Here is a 15,752-nt window from a genome sequence, read left to right on the forward strand (position 1 = left end):
AAGAACCCTGAGCAGCCTCTTCATGAGACTGTCCTACAACAACAGAGTGTCTTCAGTCAGAGGCTTCTTCAGATCTGCTGTAAGACGGAGCGCTACAGGAGATCCTTCCTGCCCACAGCCATCAGCATCTACAACGACTCTTTGAAGAAACCTTCATAATGAGCTACAACATTTAATTTCCTTTTGGGATTAATAAAGTATTTTTGAATTGAATTAAATTGGATATAACACTTTCCAAAGATCAACTACTATCAGTTGGGAAGCCTTTAAGGCTTTCATAAGAGGACAGATTGTAAGTCATACGAGCAGGAAGGCAAAAGAAAAACATGAGAAAACTAAAACCCTTGAAATAAAAATCTGTTTACTTGAAGAACAGAGTTTACAAGCATGCCATCATACATTTTCTGATATCCTAAAAAATAAACCACCATTAACAAAACATCAGTGTAATAGATAAAAAGAAAGATATATAGGTAAAAAAAAAAAAAAACAGAAGATTTATGTAAAACATCTCCAGTATTGTCATGGTTTGGTAAACCTTATGTTTGTGTTGTTGCCATCATATAATTACAAGTCTTTCCTTCCTGATTCAGAAATTAAGAGAAAATAATGGTAAAATGTGTGATGTTTAGATTGAAATTCAGAAAACTCAAGGGAAATCCATTTATAGCCTACCAGTACATACATTAACCTGTCAGTATTCACAGACCAAAATTAATAATTGAACAAAAAAGTAAAACATAAACATACACAAAAGACTCTCAAAGCTCTAAAAGTTGCTGCAGCATAAATCTGAAAGTATTTTAACCCATTATTTCTCTAAGACACACTATAAATATCGCACTTGAAAAAACCATCCATTAACACCTATTTTAATTAAGACATGTTTTAATGAATATCTCACCTAAAAAAATAATCGCTTTTAAATGGGAAGTTTACAGAATAAGGTCCTTTAAGTATTTCAGTAAGAACTTTGCTTTCAAATGCGTTTTTAACCACGCTGCTAAATTTAAAAAATGTGATCCAGCTGTAATTACTCTGCCTTCTAAACAGTTATTGAGCACCTTGATATCAAGTCCACATTATATCGTCTTACCTGTGTGAGTTGACATGTGAACATTTAAATTGCTTCTACTGGTGAAACTTTTTTCACAGGTTACACATGAGAAAGGCTTCTCACCTGTGTGAGTTCTCATGTGAACAATTAAACAGTTTTGCTGACGGTATTTTTTTCCACAGGTTACACATGAGAAAGGCTTCTCACCTGTGTGAGTTCTTATGTGAATTTTTAATTGAGATCTTTTTCTAAAACTTTTTTCACAGGTCACACATGAGAAAGGCTTCTCACCTGTGTGGATTCTCATGTGAACCATTAAACAGTTTTGCTGACGGTAATTTTTTCCACAGGTCACACATGAGAAAGGCCTCTCACCTGTGTGACTTCTTATGTGACGATTTAAACCATCTTTTTGTCTGTAACTTTTTCCACAGGTCACACATGAGAAAGGCTTCTCACCTGTGTGAGTTCTCATGTGATAATTTAAACCAGTTCTTTCACTGTAACTTTTTCCACAGGTCACACATGAGTAAGGCTTCTCACCTGTGTGAGTTCTCATGTGTTGAGTTAAACCATCTTTATCTCTACAACTTTTTCCACAAGTCGTACATGAGTAAGGCTTCTTATCTGTGTGATTTCTCCAGTGATGAGTTAAACTATTTCTGCTTCTGAAACTTTTTCCACAGGTTATACATGTGAAAGTCTTTTCACACATGTGAGTTCTCATGTGTCTAGTCAGGTGACTGTTTTGCGAAAAGATTTTATTACAAATTTTACAGGAATATGTATTTTGGCCTGGGTGAGTTCTCTTGTGTGTTTTTTGTGTTGAACTGTCACCAGCTCCTTTCCGCTGTTTGGTTTTCTGGCATCTCTTCCTTTGTTTCTGCTTTTCCTTTCTCTTTTTTCCTGGGTCTTCAGAATTGCTTCCTTCCTGATCCTGGTTCTCAACTTTAGGGGAGGTCTGAGAGATGAGTTGGTTCCTGTTTGGTTCTGATTCACTGTGGATAGAAGGAATCGCCAAAATGTCATCAGTCTCCTGCTTTGGCACAAGCTGCTCTTCATCCTTACTGATGCAGAGTTGCTCCTCTTCCTCTTTGAACTGTTGATGTCCTAGTTCCTCTTGCTCCTGTTTTATCTGCAGAGGGTCTGGTTCCTCTTGATCTGAAGTGGAGTTCCTATACTGGTTGATGGTTTTAGTGGGAACCCCATCCTCTTTACAGACACAATATTGCGAGGGATCTGGACAAAAAGATAAAAGAAAAGCTTATAAATGTGATTAAAAGAACATACCTTTCACTTTAATCTCTTGATGCACCTAAAATCACGTGGCGTTCCCCGAGGGTCTCCTCCTATTCAATATCTACATGCTCCCCCTAACTCAGATTCTAATAAACAACAACATAAGTTATCATAACTATGCAGACGACACACAGCTATACGTGACTTGCTAAATGCTTAGAAAAAATCAATGCATGGATGCACCAAAATGTTCTTTAACACAATCAAAACAAAACTGAAGTAATTATTGGACCAAAGGAAGAGCATTTAAAAGTTGGCACACAGCTTCAGTTAATACAGCTAGAAACCACCAGTCAGGCTGGGAACCTGGGTGTAGTGATGGACTCAGAGCTGAACCTTCAGAGGAACATAAACACAGTAACAAGGTCGGCCTTCTATCACCTAAAGAACATCTCCAGGATTAAAGGACTAATGTCTCAGCAGGACCTTGAAAAACTAATTCATGCGTTCATCTTTAGTAGAATTGATTACTGTAACGGTGTCTTCACAGGTCTGCCTAAAAAGTGGATCAGACAGCTGCAGTTGATCCAGAACGCTGCTGCCCGCGTCCTCACTAGAACTAAGAAATTGGAGCACATCGGCCCGGTTCTAAAGTCCTTACACTGGTTCCCTGTAGCTCAGAGAATAGAGTTTAAAATACTTCTGTTAGTCTATAAATCACTGAATGGCTTAGCACCAAAATACATTACAGACTTGTTGTCAGTGGATCAACCACCCAGACCTCTCAGGTCTTCTGGCTCAAATCTACTCTGCATACCTAGAAGCAGGTTTTAGTTCTTATGCTCCACTAATCTTGAATAAACTCCCAGAAAACTGGAAGTGCCTAAGTTGCTTTAAACCAATATTAAAAACTTACTGTATTAGTTTAGAGTGGCCTTTGACTTGGCCATCTAAACATTACTAGTTAAGTTTTCAGTCCAACTTTCCTTTCATTTTCTTACCAATAACTGTATCATTAATTTTTCATTTTCTTATTATCATCTTATCATTTTGATTATTCATTTATATTCTCTTTAATTATTTGTGTTCGACTATTTTTAGTCGATATCTCTCGACCTCCCGCACAAGCTCAGGCTCCTTCCCCCCGATCGAGGTGACATTTCACGTCCCTAGAGCCAGCCTAAGCATCCGGGTATCGGGCTGCTGAGGTCTCCACCTTATCCTCTTTGCACTGGTCCCTCACGGTTCCCCCTGAAGGTGGTGGGCCCACTGGGGGATGGCCTCGCGTCTCTCGTTCGGGCTTGGCCCGGCTGGGTCCCGCGAGGAGCAACCCGGCCACCAGGCGCTCTCTGGCGAGTCCCGACCCCAGGCCTGGCTCCAGGGTGGGACCCCGGCTCCGCCGTACCGGGCGACGTCACGTGCCTCGATATTTTTGTCCTCATGAGGGATTCTTGAACCGCTCTTTGTCTGACCCATCACCTAGAGCCTGTTTGCCATGGGACACCCTACCAGGGGCATTTAGGCCCCAGACAACATAGCCTCGACTAGAAATAGTCGGACTCGCCTCCACGCACAGCGTGGGCTCTGGAACCCATCTTCTTGAGAGTTTGCTTGTTGCCTCCCAGCTCAGCCGTCTCGTGTTGGGGTTCACCCCAGTGGATGAGAGGGTCGTATCCCTGCACCTTTGGGTTGGGGATAGGTCTCTGACTGTCGTCTTGGCCTACGGGCCGAGCGGTAGTGCAGAGTACCCGGCCTTCTTGGTGTCCCTGTCGGGGGTGCTGGATAGTGCCCCTCCGGGGGACTCCATTATTCTGCTGGGGGACTTCAACGCCCACGTGGGAAACGACAGTGATATCCGGAGAGGCGTGATCGGGAGGAATGGCCTCCCCGATCTGAATCCGAGTGATGTTTTGTTATTGGACTTCTGTGCTAGTCACAGATTGTCCATAATGAACACCATGTTCAAACATAAGGGTGTCCATCAGTGGACTTGGCACCAGGACACCCTAGGCAGGAGGTCGATGATCGACTTTGTTGTCGTATCATCAGACCTTCGGCTGCATGTTTTGGAGAGAAAGCCGGACAGACTTGGCAGGCCCAAGCGCATAGTGAGGGTCTGCTGGGAACGCCTGGCAGAGCCCTCGGCCAGGGATGTATTCAACCCCCACCTCCGGGAGAGCTTTGACCAGATCCCGGGGGATGTTGGAGACATAGAGTCCGAGTGGACCATGTTCTCCGCATCTATTGTCGCTGCTGCGGCCGTAAGGTCTGCGGTGCCTGTCGCGGCGGCAAGCCCAGAACCCGGTGGTGGACACCGGCAGTAAGGGACGCTGTCAAGCTGAAGAAGGCGTCCTATCGGCTGTGGTTGGCTTGTGGGACTCCTGAGGCGGCTGATGGGTACCTTGAGGCCAAGCATGCTGCGGCCCGGGCTGTGGCAGAGGCAAAAACCCGGGCCTGGGAGGAGTTCGGTGAGGCCATGGAGAAGGACTACCGGTTGGCCTCGAAGCAATTCTGGCAAACCGTCCGGCGCCTCAGGAGGGGAAGCAGTGCTTTGCCAACACTGTTTACAGTGGGGGTGGGAGGCTGCTGACCTCGACTGAGGACATTATCGGGCGGTGGAAGGAGTACTTCGAGGATCTCCTCAATCCTGCCATCACGCATTCCCTGGTGGAAACAGAGGCTGAGGACTCGGGGTTGGACTCTTTCATCACCCAGGCTGAAGTCACCGAGGTGGTTAAAAAGCTCTGCGGTGGCAAGGCTTCGGGGGTCGATGAGATAAGAAGGGGGACCAGAGGGTGTGTTCCAACTACAGGGGCATCACACTCCTCAGCCTCCCTGGTAAGGCCTACGCCAGGGTATTGGAGAGGAGAGTCCAGCTGATAGTCGAACCCAGGCTTCAGGAGGAGCAGTGTGGTTTTCGTCCCGGCCGTGGAACACTGGACCAGCTCTATACCCTCTACAGGTTGCTCGAGGGTTCATGGGAGTTTGCCCAACCGGTTCACATGTGTTTTGTGTACCTCGAGAAGGCATTCGACTGTGTCCCTCGTGATGCCCTGTGGGGGGTGCTCCAGAAGTATGGAATCGGGGTCCCTTTATTAGGGGCCATCCGGTCCCTGTACGAGCGGAGCAGGAGTTTGGTCCGCATTGCCGGCATTAGGTCGGACCTGATCTTCATCCCAGCCGTTTCACAATCGGCTGCGAACCGCCACAGCGCATGCTATAGGTCTTGGCTAGAGGGGGCCAGCAGGACCACATCATCTGCAAAAAGAAGAGACGAAATCCACTGGTCCCCAAACCACACCCCCTCCGGCCCTTGGCTGCGTCTAGAAATCCTGTCCATAAAAGTTATGAACAGGACCGGTGACAAAGGGCAGCCCTGCCGGAGTCCAACATGCACCGGGAACAGGTCCGACCTAATGCCGGCAATGCGGACCAAACTCCTGCTCCGCTCGTACAGGGACCGGATGGCCCCTAATAAAGGGACCCCGATTCCATACTTCTGGAGCACCCCCCACAGGGCATCACGAGGGACACAGTCGAATGCCTTCTCGAGGTACACAAAACACATGTGAACCTGCTTGTTGTTTTGTACCATCCACCAGGCCCTTACTCTAAATTTTTAGATCAGTTTCCAGACCTTTTATCTGATTTAGTGTTAAATACAGATAAAGTTATTATAGTGGGGGATTTTAACATTCATGTTGACACTGAAAGTGATAGCCTAAATATAGCGTTTAATGCTATCTTAGACTCAATTGGCTTTGCTCAAAACATTAACAAACCTATCCACCTTTGTCCTCATTCTCTGGACCTTGTGCTGACATATGGCATTGAGTGTAAAGACATAACAATATTTTCTCATAACCCTGTGGTCTGTCCTGTCAGACCATTTCTTAATAACCTTTGAGTTTAATTCAATCGAGCACTCCACACCTGAAAGAAGATTTCATTATAATAGATTATTATCAGACGATGCTGTAACAACCTTTAAAGAATCTGTTCCACTTTTAATTTCCTCATTATCACAAAAAAGCAAAGTGGAGGGCAATAATTGTGTTTCTGCCCCTTCACAAATTGATTCTTATGTTCATAGTGTTTCTTCATCATTGCGTGATGCATTAGACAATGCAGCCCCCTTGAAAAAGAAGGTAATCATTCATAGGAGGCTAGCTCCTTGGTTTAATTCAGAGCTGCATACTTTAAAGCACAATGTTAGAAAATTGGAGAGAAAATGGTGCTCTACACACCTAGAGGATTCCTACTTAATCTGGAAAAATAGCCTACCGTTGTATAAAAAGACACTTCACCAAGCTAGAACAGCTTATTTCTCATCATTAATAGAAGAGAACAAGAATAATCCTAGGTTTCTCTTTAGTACAGTTGCTAAACTTACACAGAGTCATAGCTCTGTTGAGCCATCCATTCCCTTAGCTCTCAGCAGTCATGACTTTATGGGATTCTTCTTAAATAAAATTGATTATATTAAAAAGAAAATCTTTGACATACTCCCGAAGATGATTACTTCATCCTCAGCAAGTGAGACAACATTGGAAATAACAGCAGAACCTGATTTGTGTTTGGACTGTTTTGATCCTGTGAAGCTTCCTGAGTTATCAGAAATATTAGCTTCATCTAAACCTTCAACTTGTATGTTAGACCCAATCCCAACCAAATTATTTAAGGAAGTGTTCCCTCTGATTACCAGCCCCATTTTAGATATGATTAATCTATCTTTAGTAAATGGATATGTACCACAGGCTTTTAAGGTAGCTGTAATTAAACCTTTACTTAAGAAACCTTCGCTTGATCGAGATGACTTGAAAAATTACAGACCTATATCCAATCTTCCATTCTAATCTAAAATTCTTGAGAAAATAGTTGCTAATGAAATGTGTGAGCATTTACACAGCAATGACCTGTTTGAAGAGTTTCAGTCAGGCTTCAGAGCTCATCATAGCACTGAAACAGCTCTGCTGAAAGTCACTAATGATTTTCTTATGGCCTCAGATAATGGACCTCCAACTGACGTACCTGGGTGTCATTACCGACAGCGTGAATAACAATCTTACTGTATTTACGCTTATCTTTAGCCAGCAGTTTCAGGTATGATTTGATGTCGCCCGTTCTGGCCCCTGGCAGACATTTGACTATGGTCTCTGGTGTCTCTAGTGCTACGTTTCTGACTATGGAGCTGCCAATTACCAGAGTTGGCTTCTCAGCGGGTGTGTCACTGAGCGGGGAAAATCTGTTAGAAACACAGACAGGTTGGTGGTGACCTGTGGGCTGGGATCTAGAACTATGCTTTCGATGTACCGTCACCCAGCCAGCCTGAGGCCCTGGCTGCCCGGGCTCTGCTGAAGGACTGCTACGGGGAGCTACCCTCGGTGGCTCCAATTCTGACACCCTCGCCTCCAAAGCTACAAAAATGCTACATTTATTACATGTACCATTATCACTAAAGGAGACAGAGGAGTAACGAAAGTTACGAATGTAACTACGGTTCTATGAAACCCGGATGACCGCCAGAGGCAGTTCTTCAAGCACTGAATGATCATTCTTGCGCATGCTCAGGTCGAGAAATTAATAACAACATGGTCACATGTGACCTACCGGTGGCTCATGTGAGTCTATATAGTCACATGACACCGGGAGCCCAGTCCCGACAATCTTCTCGCGAGCACGCAGAGACCGAGGGACCGAGCGCTCTGGCGGTCATCCGGGATTCATAGAACCGTAGTTACATTCGTAACTTGTTCTATTTCATCCCTACTGACCGCCAGAGGCGGTGCTTCAAGCAGTGGATGACGCATACCAACAAGGTCCCGAGGGATCCCACGGAGACCCCAAGGAACACAGCAACACCACTAACCTCAGCGGGATGCAGAAGGCGGGTGCTCCAGTATTCCCTGCCGGAGATGCGGCGTGACGACGTTCACCCTGTAAAACCTGGCAAAGGTGCTTGGCGCCGTCCAGGAAGCAGCTTCACAAATGGCCTCCAGAGGCACCCCGGTCATGGCATCCCACGAGGTGAAATTGCACGCCGCCCGGCAGGGGCTGATCCTGCAAGGAGTAAGCCACAGAGATCATCTCCACAATCCAACGTGCCAATCGCTGTCTAGAAAGGGCCTGACCCTTCCGAGAGCCAGCATAACAAACGAAGAGACAGTCAGTCCGACGAATGGGTGCCGTGGAGCGGACATACGCCTCAAGCGCTCGCACAGGGCAAAGAGGCTCAGAGGGGGCACCAGGATTAAATCGGGAAAGCCGGAGCGGCAGCACACTGCCAGCCACTGCAGGCACCTTTGGCACAAAGGAAGCATTAGTCCACAGTGTAACACCGGAGCCATCCGAGTTCCATGGTTCAGACACAGATAGAGCATGCAATGCACGGTGCCCATGCGCCAGTCATGGTCTGTCCAACCCTGCCCCCATAATGGGAGAAGGCAGAGCCTGCACCTGTAGAGGCCAAAGCCATAGTTTCAGGCGGCCCGGATCGGGGTGGAGAATCCGGCCCCCCATCTGGGAGAGGAGGTCTCTTCTGGAGGGGAGGCGCATCGGCAAGCTGGAGCAGAGCCTGCGCAGCAGAGGAAATCAGGAACACAGCCATCAGCTCCAGAACATTGATATGGACCCCGCACTGCCGCGGGGACCACACCCCCTGAGCCGCACGCTCTTGCCGGGTCGCTCCCCAACCTTTGGAGGAAGCATCCGTATGGACGACTTCCCTCCAACACGGAAGGGGGCCGAGCCTGACACCCGCTATGATGTAGGACCGCCTCCGCCACTGGGACAGAGACCGTAGGCACTGAGGCACAACCCGAAGCCGGTGAGTATGCCGGGAGGGGTCCAGGCTGACTCTGTTCAGCCACATCTGCAGGGGCCGCAATGAAAGAAGCCCCAGAGGCATCACGCTGGACGCAGCAGTGAGCATGCCCAGAAGATGCAGCCACTCCACAAACCGTGGAGCCCTGCCAAGACGGAAGCTCTGAAGCATGGCCAGGATATCTCCGACGCGCCAAGAAGGACAGGTGGTCATGGAACCAGAATCTAAAAGTATGCCTAAGAAAATAGTCACCTGGGAGGGGATCAGGCTGCTCTTCTCCAGGTTCATCCTCAAACCCAGCTGATGTATGTGGGCGAGCACCGTCCAGGTGTCTCGGATCGTCTGATCGCGGGTTGCAGCACAAATGAGCCAGTCATCCAAATTGGGCAGGATCCACAGTCCCCGTGTCTGCAGGGGGGAAAGGGCCGCTGCCACACACCGGGTGAACACCCGAGAAGAAAGGGAAAGACCAAAGGGAAGACGGAGAAACCGGAGAAACCGCCAATGATCCGGAGCAATGGGGACATGAAAATAGGAGTCCTTCAGGTCGATAGACCTGAACCAGTCTCCCGGGGAGATCGCCTGTAGGACCTCCCGGGTGGTCAACATATGGAAAGGCAGAACCTTGAGAAAAGTGTTCAGACCCCGGAGGTCCAGAATTGGATGAAGACCACCGGTCTTCTTGGAAACCAGAAAATAAACTGAATAAAAAACCCCCTGTCCCGCAGGGGGTCCACCAGAAAAATTGCACCCTTGGCCAGCAAGGTGCAGATCTCCCGGTCCAGGGCTCAAGCCTTCCTCGGGTCGCAGATGACGTCATCTTGGCTCGGCTGGGGATAGGAGGCCGGCGGCGGAACTGAAGACGGTATCCCCAGGACAGAGTGGACAACACCCACGAGTCCAGGACGTGAACAGCCCAATAACTGAGCTGGCCTGGGAAGAAAAACCCGACCGCCAGCTCCAGAGCATCACCGGCGGGCCCCCGGCCCCAGAAGGGCCTGGGGAAACGCCGACTGGAATGAGCAGACCGAACTGGGCACAAACCCTGGGCCCCACCATGGTCCCCTTGGGCCCTAGTCGGTCTCGGTCTAGGAGCCGTGCTTGTGGACCCCAAGAAAGGGACAGGAGGGGGGAGGGAACCCCGGAACGTGTCCCCAGCTGCCCCAGCAGCAACTGGCCGGCGGGGAGGTCTATGGAGGCCCGCCAGCTGCTGCCGTGTTCTTGAGGCCTGGGCTGTACGCTCCAAGGCCTCCAGCGCGGCAGAACCGAAGATTTCCCCTGGAACCACAAGGAGAGCCCTCAGTGTTCTCCTGCAAGGCTCGGTCAGGGACGATTGCGCCAGCCACGGTGAGCATGGACCAATGTAGAGAGCGTGCGTCCAAGCACACGCGTCATCAGGGCGAAGGCCTGCAGAGAGGGGTCCAACAAGCCCTGGGTTGACTGGTCCAAGGGAACCGACTCCAGCGAAGAGGAGAGACCCAACATCAGATGGGAGAGTGAGTTCCCTGTGCGGCCCATCCGGGCACCTGTGTCGTAGGCGCCCTAAAAACAGCAAATCCGTGACACGGCATTGCGGTCGTGGACAACGGGCATAAGGCCTCAACGCCTCATCGGGAGGAATGATGAGGGAGGCAATGGCAGACTTGACAGGGGGCATGCAGCCCAACCCGAACTTGGGCGCCTCGTGCATGGCAGCCAGGGCCCTGCCATCTGCTGTCGAGCGGGAAAAGGCCCTTGTGTCCATCCAGCAAGCATGCAGCTCCTGGATGTATTCTGCTGAGGGAGGACCAACAAAGGCAGCCTCGGCATCACGGCGCCTAGAGAAGGCACTAGATGGAGCAGGCTGGGCCAGGGGAACGTCCAGCTGCAAACGGCCCAGAGCCGTTTTAATAGCTGCAGACACCGGTTCCCCACACCTCCCAGGGAGGCACCGGAGCCCAAACCTGAGGTCCGGGAGCCCAATTCTGGAAAGGCCTCTCAAAAGAAGGTGCTTGAGGCCGCAACCGAAATAACATCATCCTCGCAATGCGAGGACTCGCCCTGTTCAGGAGGGAAAGACTCACTTCGGCCACCATCCGCCCGGAGAGACTGAAGGAGGGCCTTCTTCTGGGCCAGCTCCGTAGAAAGTTGGTCCACTCTAGAGGACAGTCCCGGGGGCCCGTGCCGCTTGGCTCTCCTTCCAGACGCCAAGGGCACATCCTCAGCAGACCGTTTTGTGGAGGTCGCACCCTGTCCAAGCAGCAACGGGTCCTGCTGAACAGAGACTGTCCAGTCAACAGGCTGCTCCACCGAGGACAGATCCTCTCCGGATGGTGTAGTTTTTGATCCCACAGAGAGATCAATCTTTGGTTTATTGGAGATCAAATGTCCCAATGTTAAAAGTTATGTTGATTGTAAGTACTTAAGAAAATGTAATGGCACAATGAAACGTTTGTCAAGTCACTGTTACTACTGGCAGGTGCAGGGGCAGCTCCTGATCACAGGCATGGAGTGGTGCGATTTTGTAGTCTATGCAGAGGATGACATTCTTGTCCAGCGGATTTATAGGGACCTTAGTGTGTGTCAAACAATTAGAGAAAAGGTTGATCATTTTTCTTTTATGTTTACTTTTCCAGTACATAGATTATTTTGTATTGGCACGTGGATGCCCCGCCTCCACCACCATTGCATCAACATCAATCATCCCATGAATTGTTTTGTTCCAACAGTATTTTATTAATGGTACTCTTTTCAACTGTTTTCCACTTGTTAACTATAAGCAATGTTAATTGAGAAGTGTTTGGGGTTTTAAAGAGCCAATTTTTGAAAAGCTCTTATAAACATCTCTTATTCAAAATGCAAGTTTAAATGTAAAGAGATTAAAGAAAATAAACTGATGAATATAAATGTTAAATCTTCACAGCATGTTCTCATTGAATAAGGATGGAAACATAGTTATGCAAAGTATTTTAATTGAACATTTCACCTGAAGAAAGCCATTTAACAGTTTGAGAAACAAAATTAACCAACACCCACATTTATCTTTTTGCCATCTCATTTAAATCTATACCATTTCATTAAACATCTGAAAATCTAACTGTTGACATTGTATTTACTGCTTTAACTTGCCCATGCCTTCACGAGGGGCCCATTCTGGTAATTTACCAGGTAACAAGCCACGTTGAAGAGCTCATCAATGATCCCACACATGGACACTGGTAGTACGCGGTCAAAAGGTTTGTTCTCCTTCACTCTCCTGATGCAGCGTTCTACATGGACCCTCAGCCGAGCAATGGACTGAGTCTCATGAACATCATGTGGGCTCATCTGATTTTTCCCTGAGAGGAAGGCTGGCCTATATACTTTGCAGGGAGCCAGATTGTCAACTAGAAAGCCCATGTCAACCATTATTGCCATGTCTGGCTCTAATACATTGATTATGCCTGATTGCTTGAAGATCTCACGATCACTCATGGATAAAGCAAAAAGGGCAGAGACAAATGTGATGGCACCATGACGTGCCATGCCGATCATGGCTTCGAGTGTAGAATGGGACTTGTATGCAGAAAACACCTCACTCTGCAATAAGAGATCCGATGGTGTCTGGCAGTAGATTTCAGTGCAATCAAGCACTACTTGGGTGTCGGGGTATGAAGCAAACTCTGCTGGAAATCGAGCATGCACCACCTCCTTGGGCAACCAGAGGCGTTGGCTTCCAAGCAGGTGGTATAGAAAGTTGGCCCATGTAATGATGATCCTGCTTACAGTTGTTCGGTGAATGCCAAACCTTTCAGCAAGATCTCTGTGTGGCTGACCCAAGGACAGGTACATCAAGAAAAGGAACAGCTCATCAATAGGAGGAAATTTCTTTAAAACAAGAAAAGACACAAAAACATATTGCACAAAAATTAAAATACAACTCTTACAATACAACTTCTACAAACACCTGTTTATAAATGCTTTCGAAAAGACATTTTCAGAGGGTGATTCATGGTATAAAAAATTTTATAAAAATGTGGTTTTCTCATTATGTCAACTATAATCACATGTAGTTCCTAGTTACTCCACTAGAAGGGAGTAAAATCAAAAAGCTTCAATCTCAATCAGCTCTAAAACTGGCATTGATTAAATATCACAACACAAGAATATTAGAAATGCAGCTAAAAATACATGTGGGTATGGATATCGTCCTTTTGCACATTAATTATTGCTTTTTTGACCACACTGCATGGATTACTCCAGACCTGTTTGTCAAACACTAACCTACAAAATAATCATCATACCGTGTATGTGTGAAATCTGTCAGAGCCAGCTATGGAGGCCTTGGTATTGGTGGCCCGAATCATCTTGGTCTTCATGGCAGACTCCACAAGCATCCAAAAACATTGGAACTGGTTGTATGAAGCAAATCTGTGGAAATAAAACATATATGGAGTAATTGATATCATAACCTATTGTAAATCCCGCTGTTAAGCTGAATGACGAGGACTAATATATATATATATATATATATTTTACATTGAGCCAATGCATGTACAGAATACTACAGTACAATGCACAATATGTTAACACAGCATAATTAGCCCACAAAAATGCAAACATACCTGGTATAGAACCTGATTTTGTCGTCTGAGCCTGCAAAACGCTCCAAACCAAAACGGATCCACAGCTGCAGTCCTTCCATTTGGCTCTGTAGCTGTTCAATTCTCTTGTGCAGAGCCGCATTTTCAATCTGTAACTCGTTGGCCATTACTCCGGTTGTCGGTGAAACACAGTAATCATGATCAGGAGCTACAAACACCATCTCCGATTCAGAAGGGTCCACATGCGGATCTGCAGCGGCAGATTCCTCCCGAGGCCTACGGTCCCACACACCGGGTCTTTTCTCAGGCAACGAGTAGTTGTTCCACTCAAAAAAAAATGGGAATAACACCCCTTTTTAACAATCTCCTCCCCCCCGGTGTATCTATCAGATCCTCGGGTAAGAAATGTCAGCTACATACCCGTGTGTCTCTACTGGGACTAAAGTTATCCCTCCGGATTTTGACTAGCCATTACTGACGTGCTACATTATCAGCAGGGAAGCTGTGAAAGCTAACTTTAGAATTATAGCCTGAGGAACACGAACATCAAGGTACACAACAGTGTAGCGACAATCCACTCACACGCTGATAGCATTGTTTTTTCCTCTGGACAATTGACATACCTATTTCTTTCCACTGATTGCTATCAAAACAATCCAACCTGAATGGCAGGGACGTTTACCTGGAGGTTCCTGCCCTCACAACCTTTGACCGGAAGTTAGTGGTCGCCATATTGTGCACATAGCCAATTATGGAAGAACACTGGAGAATTGACAATTTGTTACAATGTAGTCAGTATACAGCTTGTAGAAGAGTGTAAACTTGCTGTCCCCTCAAAATAGCTCAACACACAGCAATTAATGTCTAAACAACTGGCAACACAAGTGAGAAAAGCCCCATATGAAAATGTCCAAATTGTGCCCAATTAGCTATTGTCCCTCCCACATGTGTGTATAGGGGAGTGGTGACCTAGTGGTTAAAACAGGAGGTTTGTGTTCCAGAGGGGACACAAGGGGCCAGGTTCCAATCCCACAGATTACCACTGGGTCCCTGAGCAAACCCTTAGCCCCAGAATGCTCCCCAGGCACCGCACAATGGCAGCCCATTGCTCCCTGTAAGGGATGGGTTAAATGCAGAGGACAAATTTTGTAATGAACATGTGCTATGACCAATAAAGATGATTATTATATATATATATATATATATATATATATACACACATATTGTAGATAAATGTTTACTTTTACAGCGTGTCATGGTTGTGTGAGGTTTTCATAACCTTGTGGTCCACATTAAGATGTTTATTGACTCTTGTCCACCTCTTCCATGTTTCTGATGAGTACTACCTTAGCTTCTTCTGGAGTTCCATTTACTCATCTGACCAACTAAACTTTTTAGTTTTCTACCTTGGTTTATGCTTTAACTGTGCAATCTTTTGTTGTCTGAGAAGTCTTTCTCAGCGTTCCTTTTTGACAGTGGATGGCATGCCTCAATGTTGCCACAGTCCAGCCCGATTGCTTTGCCCTGCAAAAAGCCACCTGTTGCTCTATGGAACGGACATCCCCATCTCTAGATTCTCCCTCACTGTAAGCGCTCCCTACCAGAGTGAAGGAGCGAGTTTGATGTGAAGTCAGGTGACAACATCACCTATTTGAATGTATTGCTCCAGGAACGCCACCCTGAACCCAAAAACAATATCCTTTAATCATTCTGAATGTGCAGCTCCTTAATCTCCTTCACAAGATCCAGAATTCCTTCCTGCTGTTGCCTCACAGCAGACATTTCATGTCCTCAGCCAATTGTAACTTCTTTAGCCCCATGTAAAGTTATGATTTTTTGCTAACAATATCATAATTTTTTTAATGTTATATGTACATAAATGTAGGTATGCCTGATCTTAACTATTGTGGCGAGTTTTCAAAATCACTTCATATAATAAGATGCTCACTCACAAAAAATGAAAAACCTCAGGATAAAGTAACTGTTATCTCTAAATTAGTTTAGCCCTCCTCTATTTTGGTTTCTTTACTAATGCATGTTTGTGTTTTTCTTTCCTTTTTTCGCTTCGTTT

The 15,752-nt window shown here is 46.8% G+C and overlaps 1 protein-coding gene across 2 annotated transcripts in view; it reads right to left on the reverse strand.

The window, feature by feature from the left end:
* Window positions 1-342: 342 nt before the first annotated feature.
* LOC124879068 (oocyte zinc finger protein XlCOF22-like) overlaps window positions 343-15,752 on the reverse strand; it is a 53,444-nt gene continuing 38,034 nt past the window's right edge. For both annotated transcript variants that reach the window (XM_047383366.1, XM_047383365.1), the window contains one exon: window positions 343-2,296. In XM_047383366.1, coding sequence (XP_047239322.1) covers window positions 1,083-2,296 — 1,214 coding nt within the window. In that variant the 3' untranslated portion in view covers window positions 343-1,082. The remainder of the gene's footprint in view (window positions 2,297-15,752) is intronic.

Source organism: Girardinichthys multiradiatus, chromosome 13 (assembly GCF_021462225.1).
Source record: "Girardinichthys multiradiatus isolate DD_20200921_A chromosome 13, DD_fGirMul_XY1, whole genome shotgun sequence".
In the NCBI taxonomy this organism is placed as follows: Eukaryota; Metazoa; Chordata; class Actinopteri; order Cyprinodontiformes; family Goodeidae; genus Girardinichthys; species Girardinichthys multiradiatus.